The sequence below is a fragment of the Ovis canadensis genome, chromosome 19, assembly GCF_042477335.2.
Source record: "Ovis canadensis isolate MfBH-ARS-UI-01 breed Bighorn chromosome 19, ARS-UI_OviCan_v2, whole genome shotgun sequence".
Lineage (NCBI taxonomy): Eukaryota > Metazoa > Chordata > Mammalia > Artiodactyla > Bovidae > Ovis > Ovis canadensis.
Window position 1 is genome coordinate 33,835,604 of NC_091263.1, and position 14,940 is coordinate 33,850,543.

Consider the following 14,940-nt stretch of genomic DNA (forward strand, 5'->3'; position numbering starts at 1 on the left):
AGTTCAGTATTAAATTTGAGATTCACCTGTGGAAATTCTGTAGAACAAGATGGTATCTGAACTTTATTTCTGAGCTTTATCTTAGTATTTTACCCATATTTTCTCTTCATTTTATTCTACCTATTGGTTATTACGCCCATATTTTAGACATGTCTTTAAGTCAGCCTCTAACATTATTTTCGTTTAAGCAGAAGTCAAAGAAACAAAGAAAGAAGTAAATGCATAGTTATCAAAAGTGATTAGGCTGTTCTCTAAAGATTCATGAATTCAGCTGTTAATGGGTCTTATAAATCACAGCATGGAAGACACAAGTCCAGAGTTAAGACTTATCTCTTAATCAGAAAGTTTCTCACTGAATCACTCCACAAATGTTTCCCTTAGAAACAGCGTAGCTGGACGTACAGCAGTGACTCAGAAAGACACATTCTCGTTTAGAGTCTATGGGGCAGGATAGAAAATGACAGCAACAACAAATTATGCTACCCAGCGATAACTAGCGTGGGAGAGGTCACTAGAAACACAAGACCAAGCTGACAGAATCCAGAAGGTTCTGTATGCATGTGTGTATGAACCTAGAAATGGCATTAGGGATGAATCCTGTAAATCATTAGGAGCTATGCAGTCAAAGTTGCTAAGAGTGACAGGATTTCAGCCAGAAGGAAGAGCGTAAGAATAACCCAGCCCTCCAGTGACATTTTCAAACGAGACATAATGATAGGGCTCTGAGTAAGAAGCACAAGATTCATGAAGCAGTCACGGCTCCCTTCTTTCAGCAGCCATGTACAGACACACCACCCGTATGCTGGAGTATCATGTGTCTGAGGACATCTATAGACTGAAAGTCAAATGCTCCAAGCCATGTCTTCAGGATTTATGGCATCCAGCCTCATGAGAAGAACCTCTGTTTCTATTGCTCTGTTTGTTTGTTGGTCTAACAGTTAGTTAACTATTCTGATCAATGACACTTTGGATAATATCCTTACCACCAAAACCAAGGACCAGACTTTAGCCTAAAAACTTTTTAGGAATATCGAAGCATGAAATTTTTCCAAAAAAATCTATATTTACTAGATTCAACGTTTCCATACGGGGAACCCAGCATATGCATTGTCACAATTCTTAAGTTTGAAGATTACGCCTCATTTTTACAAAATCTGTCAAACATTTGAACTCATTACCTTCCATTTTGAGTTTAATAGGCAAACATAAAAGAACCTTCTCCAAATGCTTTCTAATAGAACTGTCTCAAAAGAATCTACAGTTTCAAAGGATATGTAAGTACACTCTATTGCCTGGATAATTCACTTAATTTGTTTTGGCCAAGTCATTCAGAGCCCTCACCATCACTCACCTTCAAAACACAGTGTGGCTGTAGTTGGGTTTTCATAATTTAAGCAATTCTCTTCATTTTGGAGAGGGGCAAAGAGGAAGGACACATGAAGAGGCATATTCAGCCACATTTGCTTATTTTCCTTAGAGATAATATAATCCACACTACCAGCTATTGCACAGAAGTCAGACAGCAATTTTAGTACCTATTATTTTCTCTCTACTTCTTCCACTTTTAAGGGATTTTAGTTTCACAGCTTTGAAAATATTATCTTCCAAATCACAAAGTGCTATAAATGAGGACTCTGTAGATTCCCTTCACAGGCAGTGGGGAATGCAAAGGTAGGAACAGGGTTATGGTCAATCATGTTCACTAATGATTGAAAGAAGCCTAAAGCCACAGACATTTAAACAGGGTCATCTTGATCACTGTGATCTCATCCTACCTGCCTCTTTGGATATCTGGGTGAAGGATTCCACACCTTTCTCTCCGTAACTTCCTTCCGATGCGAGAGTAGACACGTAATTCCAACCCAGGGCTTTTACGATGTCTACCATGGCCTGGGCTTGAAAGGAATCGGGAGGGACCACACGGGAGAAGAAGTCATAGCGCCGGTCATCACTTAACTCGGGTGCTGTTGATGCATAACTAATCTGGGGGATCTGAAAAGACAAGAAAGCACTACGTGAGGGCACCATCAAGATGGGAGAGATTCATTTGTACTTATGACAATTTACTTAAAATACAGGTCTTGAGCTCCAAAGCGGATGTGTGTTTGCCAAACACTGCATGAAAGTGTAAACCACCTAAATGCAACCAAATGCATCTATTTTTGTGTTGTGACCTTTTTTTTTCTCCTCTTGGAGAAAAGAATGGGAATGGAGTGGGAACTACTTACATCATGGTGGTTAGGAGAAAAAATATATATAACCATTCTAACATTGTGAATAATGCTTTAGTTACTATACACTAATACAAACAAAAGACAAGACAGCCTATGTGGTATATAAAGGTTGAATTATTTGACACATCTTGAGAATGTTTGTGGATGTAATTAGCTAACTAACATTGACTGAGTGCTGATCACCTGTGAGGAAATAGCTAAGCAAGCTGCATGCATTGTTTATTTTCCATAAGAACATTATGAAGTAGATCACTAACACCTGAAGACCAAGGCAAGAGGGCTCCCTGCCCCACCATCACTTCAGTGGCTTATGCACTTTGGAAGGCCTTTCTCAAAATTTTCTTAGCTTCCATTTGGACACTGAGAGAGGCTGACTGTCTTGATTGAATGACAGTGACCTCTGATTCCTACTTTTTTCCCTTTGCAGAATTATCTGACCCTCAGCTTCACATGTGATTAACCAAATGCCTCAAGAATTCTAGAACTTGTGTCTATATGGGTCATCCTATACCAAGACCCTGGTTCCAAGAGTGCAGTCTAATGAAAAGAATACTCCTCTCGGCTGGCAAAGTATTTATGTCCCAGGATCATGTGAGATTGCAATACCTGAGTAGTCCTGATGTAGTGATCTTAGTTAAAGCCAATTATGCATATAGAAAGAAGCCTAGGAAAAAAATAAACGTTTACCTGGGATCACAAGTATACTAGGGAAAGACCCGAAGCAGCCATAGATGAGGAACATAGCTTAGGGTCTAACTCCAGGATCTCTAGGCTAGTTGTTTTTACAATGCAATACACTGCAGTTCTTTCTGTTAACAGTAGCATGCAGTAGACCATGATAGGTACAATTACCTACCTGTAAGAATGACCAACCTCTACAAAACTCTAGTTGTAACTCTCCTAGGATTTATCCCCAGAGAAGGCAATGGCACCCCAATGGATGGAGGAGCCTGGAGGGCTGCAGTCCGTGGGGTCGCTAAGAGTCCCACACGACTGAGCGACTTCACTTTCACTTTTCACTTTCATGCATTGGAGAAGGAAATGGCAACCCACTCCAGTGTTCTTGCCTGGACAGTCCCAGGGGCGGGGGAGCCTGGTGGGTTGCCATCTATGGGGTCCAACGAGTCAGACACGACTGAAGCGACTTAGCAGGTCTCCTGGTTCTAACAGTATTGCATGCCTGCTCAGTCACCAAGTCATGTCTGACTCTTTGAGACCCTATGGACTGTAGCCCTTCAGGCTCCTCTGTCCATGGGATTTTCCAGGCAAGAATACTGGAGTGGGGTGCCATTTCCTACTCCAGGGGATCTTCACTATTCAGGGATTAAACCTGTGTCTCCTGCATCGGCAGGTGGAGTTTTTACCACTGAGCCACCTGGGATGGTGACTGCAGCCATGAAATTAGAAGACACTTACTCCTTGGAAGGAAAGTTATGACCAACCTCAACAGCATATTAAAAAGCAGAGACTTTACTTTGCCAACAAAGGTCCATCTAGTCAAAGCTATGGTTTTTCCAGTAGTCACATATGGATATTAGAGCTGGACCATAAAGAAAGCTGACTGCCAAAGATTTGCTGCTTTTGAACTGTGGTGTTGGAGAAGACTCTTGAGAGTCCCTTGGACTGCAAGGAGGTCAAACCAACCCATCATACAGGAGATCAGTCCTGAGTGTTCATTGGAAGGACTGATATTGAAGCTGAAACTCCAATACTTTGGTCACATGATGCGAAGAACTGTCTCACTGGAAAAGAGCCTAATGCTGGGAAACATTGAAGGTGTGAGGAGAAGGGGATGACAGAGGATGAGATGACTGGATGGCATCACCGACTCAATGGACATGAGTCTGGGTAAACTTCAGGAGTTGGTGATGGACAGGGAGACCTGGCATGCTGCAGTCCATGGGGCCGCAAAAAGTCGGACACGACTGAGTGACTGAACTGAACTGAACTGAACCACCTGGGAACAGATGACCCACCATTTCCCATGCAGCCCGTCCCTGATGCAGTTCTGACTTATGACCACTAGGGGCAGGCTCTCAATTTCTGACTCAAAATCCAAAGACAGTTTTCAGAAAGTCAGGCTTCCCTGGTGGCTCAGATGGTAAAGCGTCTGCCTGCAAGGTGGGAGACCCGGGTTCAATTCCTGGGTCGGGAAGATCCCCTGGAGAAGGAAATGGCAATCCACTCCAGCAGTCTTGCCTGGAAAATCCCATGGATGGAGGAGCCTGACAGGCTATAATCTATGGGGTCACAAAGAGTCGGACACGACTGAGCGACTTCACTTCACTCCAAGTCTCCTGATGGTCTTTATCTGAGTAATTTCTCAATTACAGGGGGAATGAAGGGCAAGGGAAAGAAAATGGGATTTTGTATTTAGAATACATGGAATAGAAGCCTGATGTTTCTGTTCACTTGTGTTTACTGGGTGAGTATTTCACTTCATTGAGTTGGTTACATTATTAATTAGAATAAGATTGCATTGGAATAACAAATGGGCATTGCTTAGTGTGATTCCTGGAACAGTGTGGGCACTTAATACATGGGGTATCAACCATCAAAATAGAGAAAATCATGTGTTTTCTTAATATATTTACCCATTCTCTACATTTGACTTCCCATTTTCTCTGTGACACACTAGCAAAAGCATTAATGTTTACATATTCCTAGTATTATTGCTTTAGAAATAATATTTACTATTTAAATCTTCATCATGTAGTAAGAGTATTCTAAAAGTTTAGAGAGGGATTTTGTTTTATTCATTTATTTTTGTTGAAATATATCTTATTTACAATATCATGTTAGTTTCATATGTGTGAAGTGAAAGTCACTCAGTTGTGTCTGACTCTTTGCAATCCCATGGACTATACAATCCATGGAATTCTCTGGGCCAGAATACTGGAGTGGGTAGCCTTTCCCTTCTCCAGGGAATCTTCCCAACCCAGGGATCAAATCCAGGTCTCCCGCATTGCAGGCGGATTCTTTACAACACAGTGGTTCAGATATGCACACATATACACACACACCTATGTGTGCATAAATAGGGTTTCCCTGTTGGCTCAGACAGTAAGGAATCTGCCTGCAATGCAGGAGACCATGGTTCAATTCCTGGGTCAGGAAGATGCCCTGAAGAAGGTAATGGCAACCCATTCCATTATTCTTTCCTGGAGAAATCTATGAACAGATCTTGGCAGGCTACAGTCCATGGGATATACACACATAAATATATTCCTTTTCAGATTCTTTTCCCTTATAAATTAACACAAAATATTGAGTATAGCTCCCTGTGCTATACAATAGGTCTCTGTTGGTTATCACTGAAAGTTCTATACACATCCCCTTATCTAACCATCAGTAAACATTCTTCATTATACTTTTTACACTGTACTAGGGCTTTCCTGGTGGCTCAGATGGTAAAGAATCTGCCTGCAATGCAGGAGATCTGGGTTTGATCCCTGGGTTAGGTTAGGAAGATCCCTTGCAGAAGGAAATGGCTACCCCCTCTAGTATTCTTGCCTGGAGAATCCTTTAGGACAGAGGAGACAGTCTATGGTGTTGCAAAGAGTCCAATACGACTGAGTGACTAACACTCACTTCACGTCATACAATTATTAAGTCATTTTATGAAAGAGGAAATTGGGCCCTAAAAATAGAATATAAGCTTGCTTCAGGTCACAAAGTTGTAAGATAGAGCCATATTCAAACTTAACACAATCCAATGCAAACTTCTGAACTCTTAACTATGATACTTTGTTAAATTACTGCTAAAACTTTTTAATAATAAGCATAAAAGAAGAAAGAGTAGTATATTAGTGGAGTGTAAGTCAAGTTTCATGCAAAGCACTTACTCTAGAGCCACTGAAAATAATCTTACAGGTCACTCTTAGGCTGTTGTTCAAACATTTCATGTAGGTGTCTTATTAAAGTGTATACAGATATGCGAATAGATTGAGTATCCTATGTTTCATTCAGGGATTATAAATTTTAAGTGAAAAAAAATATCAGCCGAATAAAGGTTTGGGGCAAAATTAAAGGGAAGAAGGGAAGGAGCAAGAAAAATACCTTTCTTACAAGAAATAAAAAGAGAAGAAGCCAAGCATGGCAGTACAATTCCATCAATTTCAACTTGGGGAAATGCAAAATTTTTGTGTGGTTGCACAGATGACTTCCTTGCCAAAATCCCTTTCTACCTTTGAAGGAGGGCTAATAAAGATACATCCACCCTCTACTTAAATTTGCATTTATGTAGCTGTTGTAAAACATTGCAGCTGTGAAATGCCTCCAAAGCAAATGCATTTTCTAAACTGCACCCCAAATTTTAGTGATGAAAATCCTAGTGTAGCAGATTTATTTCCTCACTACCCTTTGAAAATGGTTGCTGTCTGTGGTTTATCCCTTCCATTACAAATAAGAAACACCTACTGGCTTAAGACTCACAGGGTTCCTTTATGATCACACACACACATCCTATATTCAGTTATACTTATTTGTATATTATACATATAAGATGCTAGAATAAGGAATGAATGAATAAACATATTTCATTTCTGAGATAAACATATGGCCATATAAAGAAATTCCTGGCAGCAGTAAGAGATGAACAGTAAGAATGTATGTAACCTATGAAATATGCTATTACTCATCAACTGTTACCCTGTATATGTAATTACCAGTTTTCAGACAAATGTTCAAGCCTATAGAATGTTTGAAGTGCTTATAACTGGTAGCTGAAACTGACCAAATTCTTACTAGTCATCTTTAGTGATTAACTGACACGCTCCACTTGGTAAGATATACTTTCTTTTTCTGCTATAGAAACTCTACCCAGTTGCCAGTCTCCTTCAGAAATGCAGAACTAATCTTTTGATGAAGACAATTTAGTATAATCACACTTCTGCTATGTAAAAATAATCCCATCTCCCTTTGAGCTTTCCTTTCTCTAATTTAAAAACCAAAAACACTTTTCATCTTTATCATAGGACTACATTTTCATCTCATTGTTATCCTTTACTTTTAATAAAAATTTGTCCATCAAAAAATGGTTTTATTAATGATGAGTGTCAAATCAGGTTAAAAACATCTCACGCCTCAAAGTTAGCATTCAAAAATCTATGTAGAAATCAACTTTCCTGACCCTTTTTAAACAGTGAAAACCAAACAGTAAAAGAAAGAAAACCCATAATCCCTCAAGTAAAATTTCTCCAGTTTGTATATTATTCTTAAAGGAGGAGAAGAAAGGCCCAATTCACTCTATTTAACTTTTGAAATATTTATGCACATTTAAGGATTTCTATGATGGCTTCCCTCATGGTTCACACAGTAGAGAATCCGTCTGCAATGCAGGAGACTGGGGTTTGTTCCTTGGGTTGGGAAAATCCCATGGAGAAGGGACTGGCAACCCACTCAATATTCTTCCCTGAAGAATCCCCATGGACAGAGGAGCCTGGCAGGGTACAGTCCATGCAGTTGCAAAAAGTTGGACACGACTGAGTGACTAACACACACCAAGAATTTCTGTAAATCTCAGAGAAATAGGTTAAGGGAAAAACACTTTCAAGATAGTTAAAATGGATATGTAGATAACTTACATCTCCACACTGTAAAAAACTTTCAATTCATCAATATTTATATCTCACCAACACAAGTGATTGGACTGCAAGGAGATCCAACCAGTCTATCCTAAAGGAAATCAGTCCTGAATATTCATTGGAAGGACTGATGCTGAAACTGCAGCTCCAATACTTTGGCCACCTGATTCAAAGAACTGACTCATTGGAAAAGACCCTGATTCTGGGAAAGACTGAAGGAAGGAGGAGAAGTGAACGACAGAGGATGAGATGGTTGGATGGCATCGCTGCCTCGATGGACATCAGTATGAGCAAGCTCCAGGAGGAGTTGGTGAAGGACAGGGAGGCCTGGCATGCTGCAGTCCCTGTGGTCACAAAGAGTTGGACACAACTGAGCAACTGAACTGAACTGAGCTGAAGGAATCTTCCAAAGTTAAATTCTAACCAATCCGTGGCACACACCAGTCACTAAGAGGTGCTAAAGGCCCCCTCCTAATCTCTCTCTTATTTGCCTAGAAAGCAGGAGTCAACTGATGGGTTATTTTAGAGCACTAGTTTTCTTTGGTAACAAGTGTCACAACTTATTAAAATTATCTGTTGTTTGCATCTTTCCTGGAGTGCACTGGCCCCCCGGAGGGTAAAGACCTTGTTCATCATTTTATCACTACTAGATACAGTGCACGGGGTATAGAACATGAACTTTATCATTATTTACTGAATGAAAGAGAAAGCCAGTAATGAATGGAATAATCCAGAGGGAACAGAGTCCTTCATGCATAGGGTTGGTACGGCCATAGGGACCCACAGAACTTGTGAGTGGCCCTTGCCTGCAAGCAGTGGCTTTCAGGGGCAACGACAGTCACAGCAGCAAGCGCTCTTCTTACTCTTTCTTTTTCCTGGCACATTTTCCCCTTGGATTTCCTTCTTCATCACTGGAAGGTAGGATATGCTAACACAGACATGGTTCAAAGATAAAGAGACCTAGGGAGTCACTTAGGGACTGTTCATTCTGGGTTTTTGTTTTTTTTTTTTCCCTCCCTTATGGCTAAGACTGGACAACTCCAAGCAACATACACCACAGTACCCAGAGTCCAAGCTAACTCTGCAAGACAACCTTGCTATGAAGCACTTTCACTTTCCAAGTGTTGGCAAGATAGATTCCTTCTAAATTTAGTTTTATTTCATAATTACGCTAAAGGCAAAGGGATCTCATGGGCTTGGAAATACAATCCTGCATCTGTCATCTTAGTCTCAACATCTTAGTCTTATCATCTTAGTCTCAACATCTGTCAAAAACCCAAATCCAGATGTGGACCAGATTACAATAATATAAATACTTTAAAAATCCAAATTTTTCCTGCCACCATTCTGACACAGACTTGACTGTCATCAAAAAAGTAACTGCCTAAGTATTTATAAAAATGAAAGAACCATTTCATTTACATAGAAATAAATCAAAGATCTAAAATTGCTTCACACATTTTGAGCTTCTTCTTGTTTATGCTATAAGGGCAGTGCTTATAACAAAGTCAGTCACCTGGGAACTTCTTTTGGAAAGGTAAATGAGGTTTATGGTTCCATGTTCCTGGGGAATTTGCATAGTAAAGAAAGGCAATCCAAAATGTACTAACACTTGTTCCAGAGGGCAGTTTCCACAAAAATTGTAAAAGGCAATTTTTGGAAGTATCATGAACAATTAAGATAACGCTTCAGTGTACCTACTGAGATATTAATGAACTCCCAGTGGGGCACTATTAAATTCACAGTTGGCAGTAATTCTTGCCTAAGTTCTTATTAAGCTTTATTGATATGGATCCCCCCAAAAAGGGAAAAATGGTCAAATAATCCTTTCAGGTTCCTTCTTTGAAGCATCACTCTCCACGATTTATATGTACATCTTCCCTAGATAACACCTCTGCTCACATTAGGATGGGTGGGTTTCAATTCTGATTTTTGATAGTGTTTCTTTATTTCAAAGTACTGAGGAATGACTAATACTTTTGAATGCATTTAAAGTCTGGAATCTCACTCAACTTTAAATTACTCATGACAGAGATTATCATCAAATATCACAGCTCATTTTCCTTTGCCTTTTATTTCTTTAATTGCATGACACCAAATACCTTCAATATTCGGTAAGTGGTAGTAACCATCTTCTTGGAACCAAGTAATTTTATGCATATATTGCAAGGCAAATATGTCTATGCATAATTCAAAGAATGTTATTTTTATTATAGATTGATTACATATCTCTGTTTACCAGGCTTTTGGATGTGCAATACTTTACATATAGAATTCCATGGAATTCTGCAACACCTTACAATAGACATGTGCTTCCTAGGTGGCACAGTGGTAAAGAATCCACTGGCCAAGCAGGAGATGGGAGTTTGATCCCTGTGTCGGGAAGATCTCCTGGAGAAGAAAGTGGCAACCCACTCCAGTATTCTTGCCTAGAGAATCCCATGAACAGAGGAGCCTGGCAGGCTACCGTCCAGGTCATCCAGTTCTGGTCTACCAGTTAGGGTCATAAGAGTCAGACATGACTTAGTGACTAAACAATATAACAGATACACATATTACCACAAATAGTGACTATTTTGCTTTCCACATCACTGAGTTCCTGTCGCTTACATAGAGACGATGGTACAGGAGGGTCCAAATGCTTTGTGTGACAAGAGCTGATCAACAAAAACATAGGATTCCTTTAGCTACATGGCTGACAGAGGGAATCACAGGACATGATCAAGACCAAGGTGAATGGACAAGAGACATGCAGTATGGAGGCAAGGTCAGAATTAACAGACAAAAGAAACATTCTTACTAAAATGTCTGAGAGAAAATAATATAAGCTTGTGCTTAGTGATGACAATGAAGATGATTTTGCTGGGGGAAAGGAGGAAAGCCTTCACATTTCACAGGTGGCAAATGTTAGAAACAAGACTGGAGATAAAACTTGTCTCTCCCCACTTCTTTTACAACACAGAAGATCAAGAGAAAACTAACTCCTGGGTGGTTTACAGCAGCCAAAACAGAAACACCTGGACCTGCCATCAGGTCAGACAAACTCTTCAGGATTATTTCTCTGTCCATAAAATGAAGTTAATCATATAGACCCAAGATGTACCGCAGGGAAAACATGAATTATTCCCAAATGAAAACAGTACATATCACAGTCACATATAGGGCTGTCTTGTCCAGTGCTATCTACTTAGACAGACGCTCTCTGTGTGTGAGGGGTTGCACGTGTGTCTCATGTGTGTGTGTATGTAGCATGTAAACAGGCTTTCTGAGGCCTTCGGTAGATTAAAGAAACACTTCCACCCATATTTCCATAACATAAAATGACAATGGACAAAGCAAAATTTCCCTCCCAACCTGGCACCACAGAAATCACTAGCATATATTTGAAGCAAAAAGAGAGAAGAAAAGGGCAGAAATAATTGTTACGACCTTTCAGGGTTCATACTAATCTTACATGTCTATGAAATATTTCTCTCTGTCCAGTATTCCTATACACAATCATATATTAAGAAACAAAAAGCAATGAATGTAAACACTTCTTTTAGCATTTCTTAATACATTAGAAATGATCGTCGGTCTTTATCAGGCTCCGAGGTTCAGATTCTCACAACTAGAGGTTTGGTTTCAAACCCAAAAGGCTGACTTTTTTTTTTAAATTAATTATTTTAACTGGAGGGTAATTACTTTACATATTGTGATGGCTTTTGCCATACGTCAACATGAATCAGCCAAGGGTGCGCATGTGTTCCCCCATCCTGAACCCCCCTCCCACATCCCTCCCTAGCTTATCCCTCTAGGTTGTCCCAGAGCATTGACTTTGGGTGCCCTGCTTCATGCATCACACTTTCACTGGCCATCTATCTTATACATGGTAATGTACCTGTTTCAATGCTAAGCTCTCAAATCATCCCACCCTCGCCTTCTCCCACAGAGTCCAAAAGTCTGTTCTTTATATCTGTGTCTCTTTTGCTGCCTTGCATATAGGATCATGGTTACTGTCTTTCTAACTGTTCTATATATGTGTTAATATATCGTATTGGTGTTTCTCTTCTGACTTACTTCACTCGGTATAATAGGCTGCACCTTCATCCACCTCATTAGAATTGACTCACATGCATTCCTTTTTATAGCTGAGTAATATTCTATTGTATATATGTACCATAGTTTCCTTATCCATTCGTCTGCCGATGGACATCTGGGTTGCTTCCATGTCCTAGCTATTTTAAGGTGTTTCTCCAGCAAATAAGTGTCAAATCTCTACAGAGTGACATCTCTTGACCTTGGTACTGCTGATGATGGGGTCAGATAATTCATTGTGTGCTAGGAAGAAGGGCCATCATGTGCAGTGTAGGCTATTTAGAAGTATCCCTAAAAAAAATAAAAATAAAATAAAAAATAAAAAAAAGAAGTATCCCTGACCTCTGTCCCCAGATAATAGTAGTGTATCTAGCAGTTTTCATAATCAGAAATGACTGCAGACAACAGGGTTCATACTATGTTATGTTCATACTAAGTTATGACCAACCTAGATAGTATATTCAAAAGCAGAGGCATTACTTTGCCCACTAAGGTCTGTCTAGTCAAGGCTATGGTTTTTCCTGTGGTCATGTATGGATGTGAGAGTTGGACTGTAAAGAAGGCTGAGCACCAAAGAATTGATGCTTTTGAACTGCAGTGTTGGAGAAGACTCATGAGAGTCCCTTGGACTGCAAGGAGATCCAACCAGTCCATTCTGAAGGAGATCAGCCCTGGGATTTCTTTGGAAGGAATGATGCTAGAGCTGAAACTCCAGTACTTTGGCCATCTCATGCGGAGAGTTGACTCACTGGAAAAGACTCTGATGCTGGGAGGGATTGGGGGCAGGAGGAGAAGGGGACGACAGAGGATGAGATGGCTGGATGGCATCACGGACTGGATGGACGTGAGTCTGAGTGAACTCCGGGAGATGGTGATGAACAGGGAGGCCTGGTGTGCTGCAATTCATGGGGTCACAAAGAGTCGGACATGACTGAGCGCCTGAACTGAATTGAACTGCAGACAACACAAAGTGTGTGTGTGTGTGTGCAGACAACACAAAGTGTGTGTGTGTGTGTGTGTGTGTGTGTGTGTGTGGCATTAGGGAGCAGGGAGGCAGTTCAAAATTGATGTGGTTGAGAACCACTGGGCATGAGGTTTGTCAGGGCAAAGGGACCACCAAAGTCACAGCAACGTGGTCAAAAAGTGAAAATAAAAGATCTTTTTTTTTGTCTTGTGGCCTCTCTATCCCATCTGTTTTTCTTTTCTACCTGCCAATTTTCCCACTTATCAAAGCTCAGTGTGTTCCCAGCCACCTCAGTCATCTGGTTTCTCAGAAGAGAGCACAATGACAATGCTACCAAAAGGCTCAGTCCTTTACAGGGATGCAGCCAGGAAACTCTTAAAAGTGAAAAAAGTGCTTTTCAGGAGAGAATGAAATTAAATCTAAACTTATTTTCTGTTTGAGAACCATTGCCACTTTCCTGAGCACATTATAGTAAAAAAAAAAAAAAAAAAAAAGAGGACTTAATTATTATGGATGGTTGAAAATGAAGCATTATAGTTAACTGAATATTTTAGCAAACTATGATCTAGCCTTTGTGTGAATTCCAGTTGTGAAAAAGCAAGAGCGTAATAAAGTGCACTGAGAAATGCTACTGAACATGATGCAATCTTCTCTCAACGATTCTGAAACCACTTTTCAGGGTCAGAGTCTGGCAGGGCTGCAGGCACACTGACTCTCATTGTATAAGACTCCAGATGCAGACATTCCAGAAGGTGAAGTCAGATCTGTGCTGATCCTTTGATTCCCTGAAAGAGGCTTACTTGACAAACATGTATTTACTTTTTCCCCTCACAAAAATGAGGAAAACTATGCTGCCTGTTTTAGCTTTCATATGGCTCAAATTCCAAGTAAACAAGAATTTGATGACTACGTGTTAATGCAAAAAAGATAATTCACAAGAGTTTTGCACAGTAAATAATTCCTATTATTTAATTCAGATAATGCAAAACTACAGAAGCAGCATATGACCATTTTTTAGCTGTAAAGTTTAGAAGCTATAGACATAATAATTAAGGAGATAAACCAATTTTAGATGTCTGACAACCTAATACATAAACATATAAGTACCTCACATACATACATATATATATATATACACACGTGTGTGTGTTTACATACAAGTATATATGTAACCATAAAAGTACCCACACATACGCACACTTATATTACACACACACACACACACACAGACATACACAAGCATAATATACACAGACACACATACACACAGATACAGACTATGAAGAAAACAAATGGTTAAATAAGAGAATAACTTGGAGTGGTACCACAGAAAGGGAGAAGGTAAAATTTGAGTAAAGTAGCATTTTAAAGCCTCCAAAGTGTCCTAAAGCATAGACAGACAGAGACACACTCACAGAAAACAGCCAAGTTATTCCAAAATATATATATAATTAAGTTTATCAGACCAGATACATTTTCCAGGCCACTTTGCAGACCATTTACAGTAAATACATTTATTTACCACTTTACAGACTAATGCATTTTCTTCACTGTGGCCTTCTCTTATTTATATATAAGCTTATGTACAGGTCTGAAATAACTGCCTCCTATCCTTGCTTACTTAAATCCTAATACTGCTTCAAGATACAGGTTTATTTTATGCAAACCACTTTGTGGAACTTCCCCTGATCCTCTCCAGCGAAGCAGAGAGTTCTCTCTTGGGTCTTCCATCACTCTCTGCTGTTACTCAACTTTCATCCCATTTTTATTATTAACATTGTTGCATGCCACCAGATTCCATGAGGAAATAAACTGTTTTCTTTTATGTATCTTATCAGACCACATCATGTACAATATAGATGTGCAGAAATATTGAGGTGTCATTGGTATCTGAAAGTCACTAGTGAGGATACTTTGGGCTACAAGTAACATTATAGTGACCTACATAACTTAGTTATTAGTGAGTTAATTACCTATAAGGAGAAAGAATCTGAAAAGAAAAAAATAGATACATATATATGTGTAACTGAATCACTTTTTGCATACCTAAAACTAAAACAATACTGTAAGCCAACTATAC

The 14,940-nt window shown here is 39.7% G+C and overlaps 1 protein-coding gene across 1 annotated transcript in view; it reads right to left on the bottom strand.

Annotated features, from left to right (window-relative positions):
* The window catches only part of GRM7 (glutamate metabotropic receptor 7), a 909,573-nt gene that overhangs the window by 615,078 nt on the left and 279,555 nt on the right, over positions 1-14,940 (bottom strand). The window contains exon 3 of the mRNA XM_069562189.1: positions 1,776-1,992. Coding sequence (XP_069418290.1) covers positions 1,776-1,992 — 217 coding nt within the window. The remainder of the gene's footprint in view (positions 1-1,775; positions 1,993-14,940) is intronic.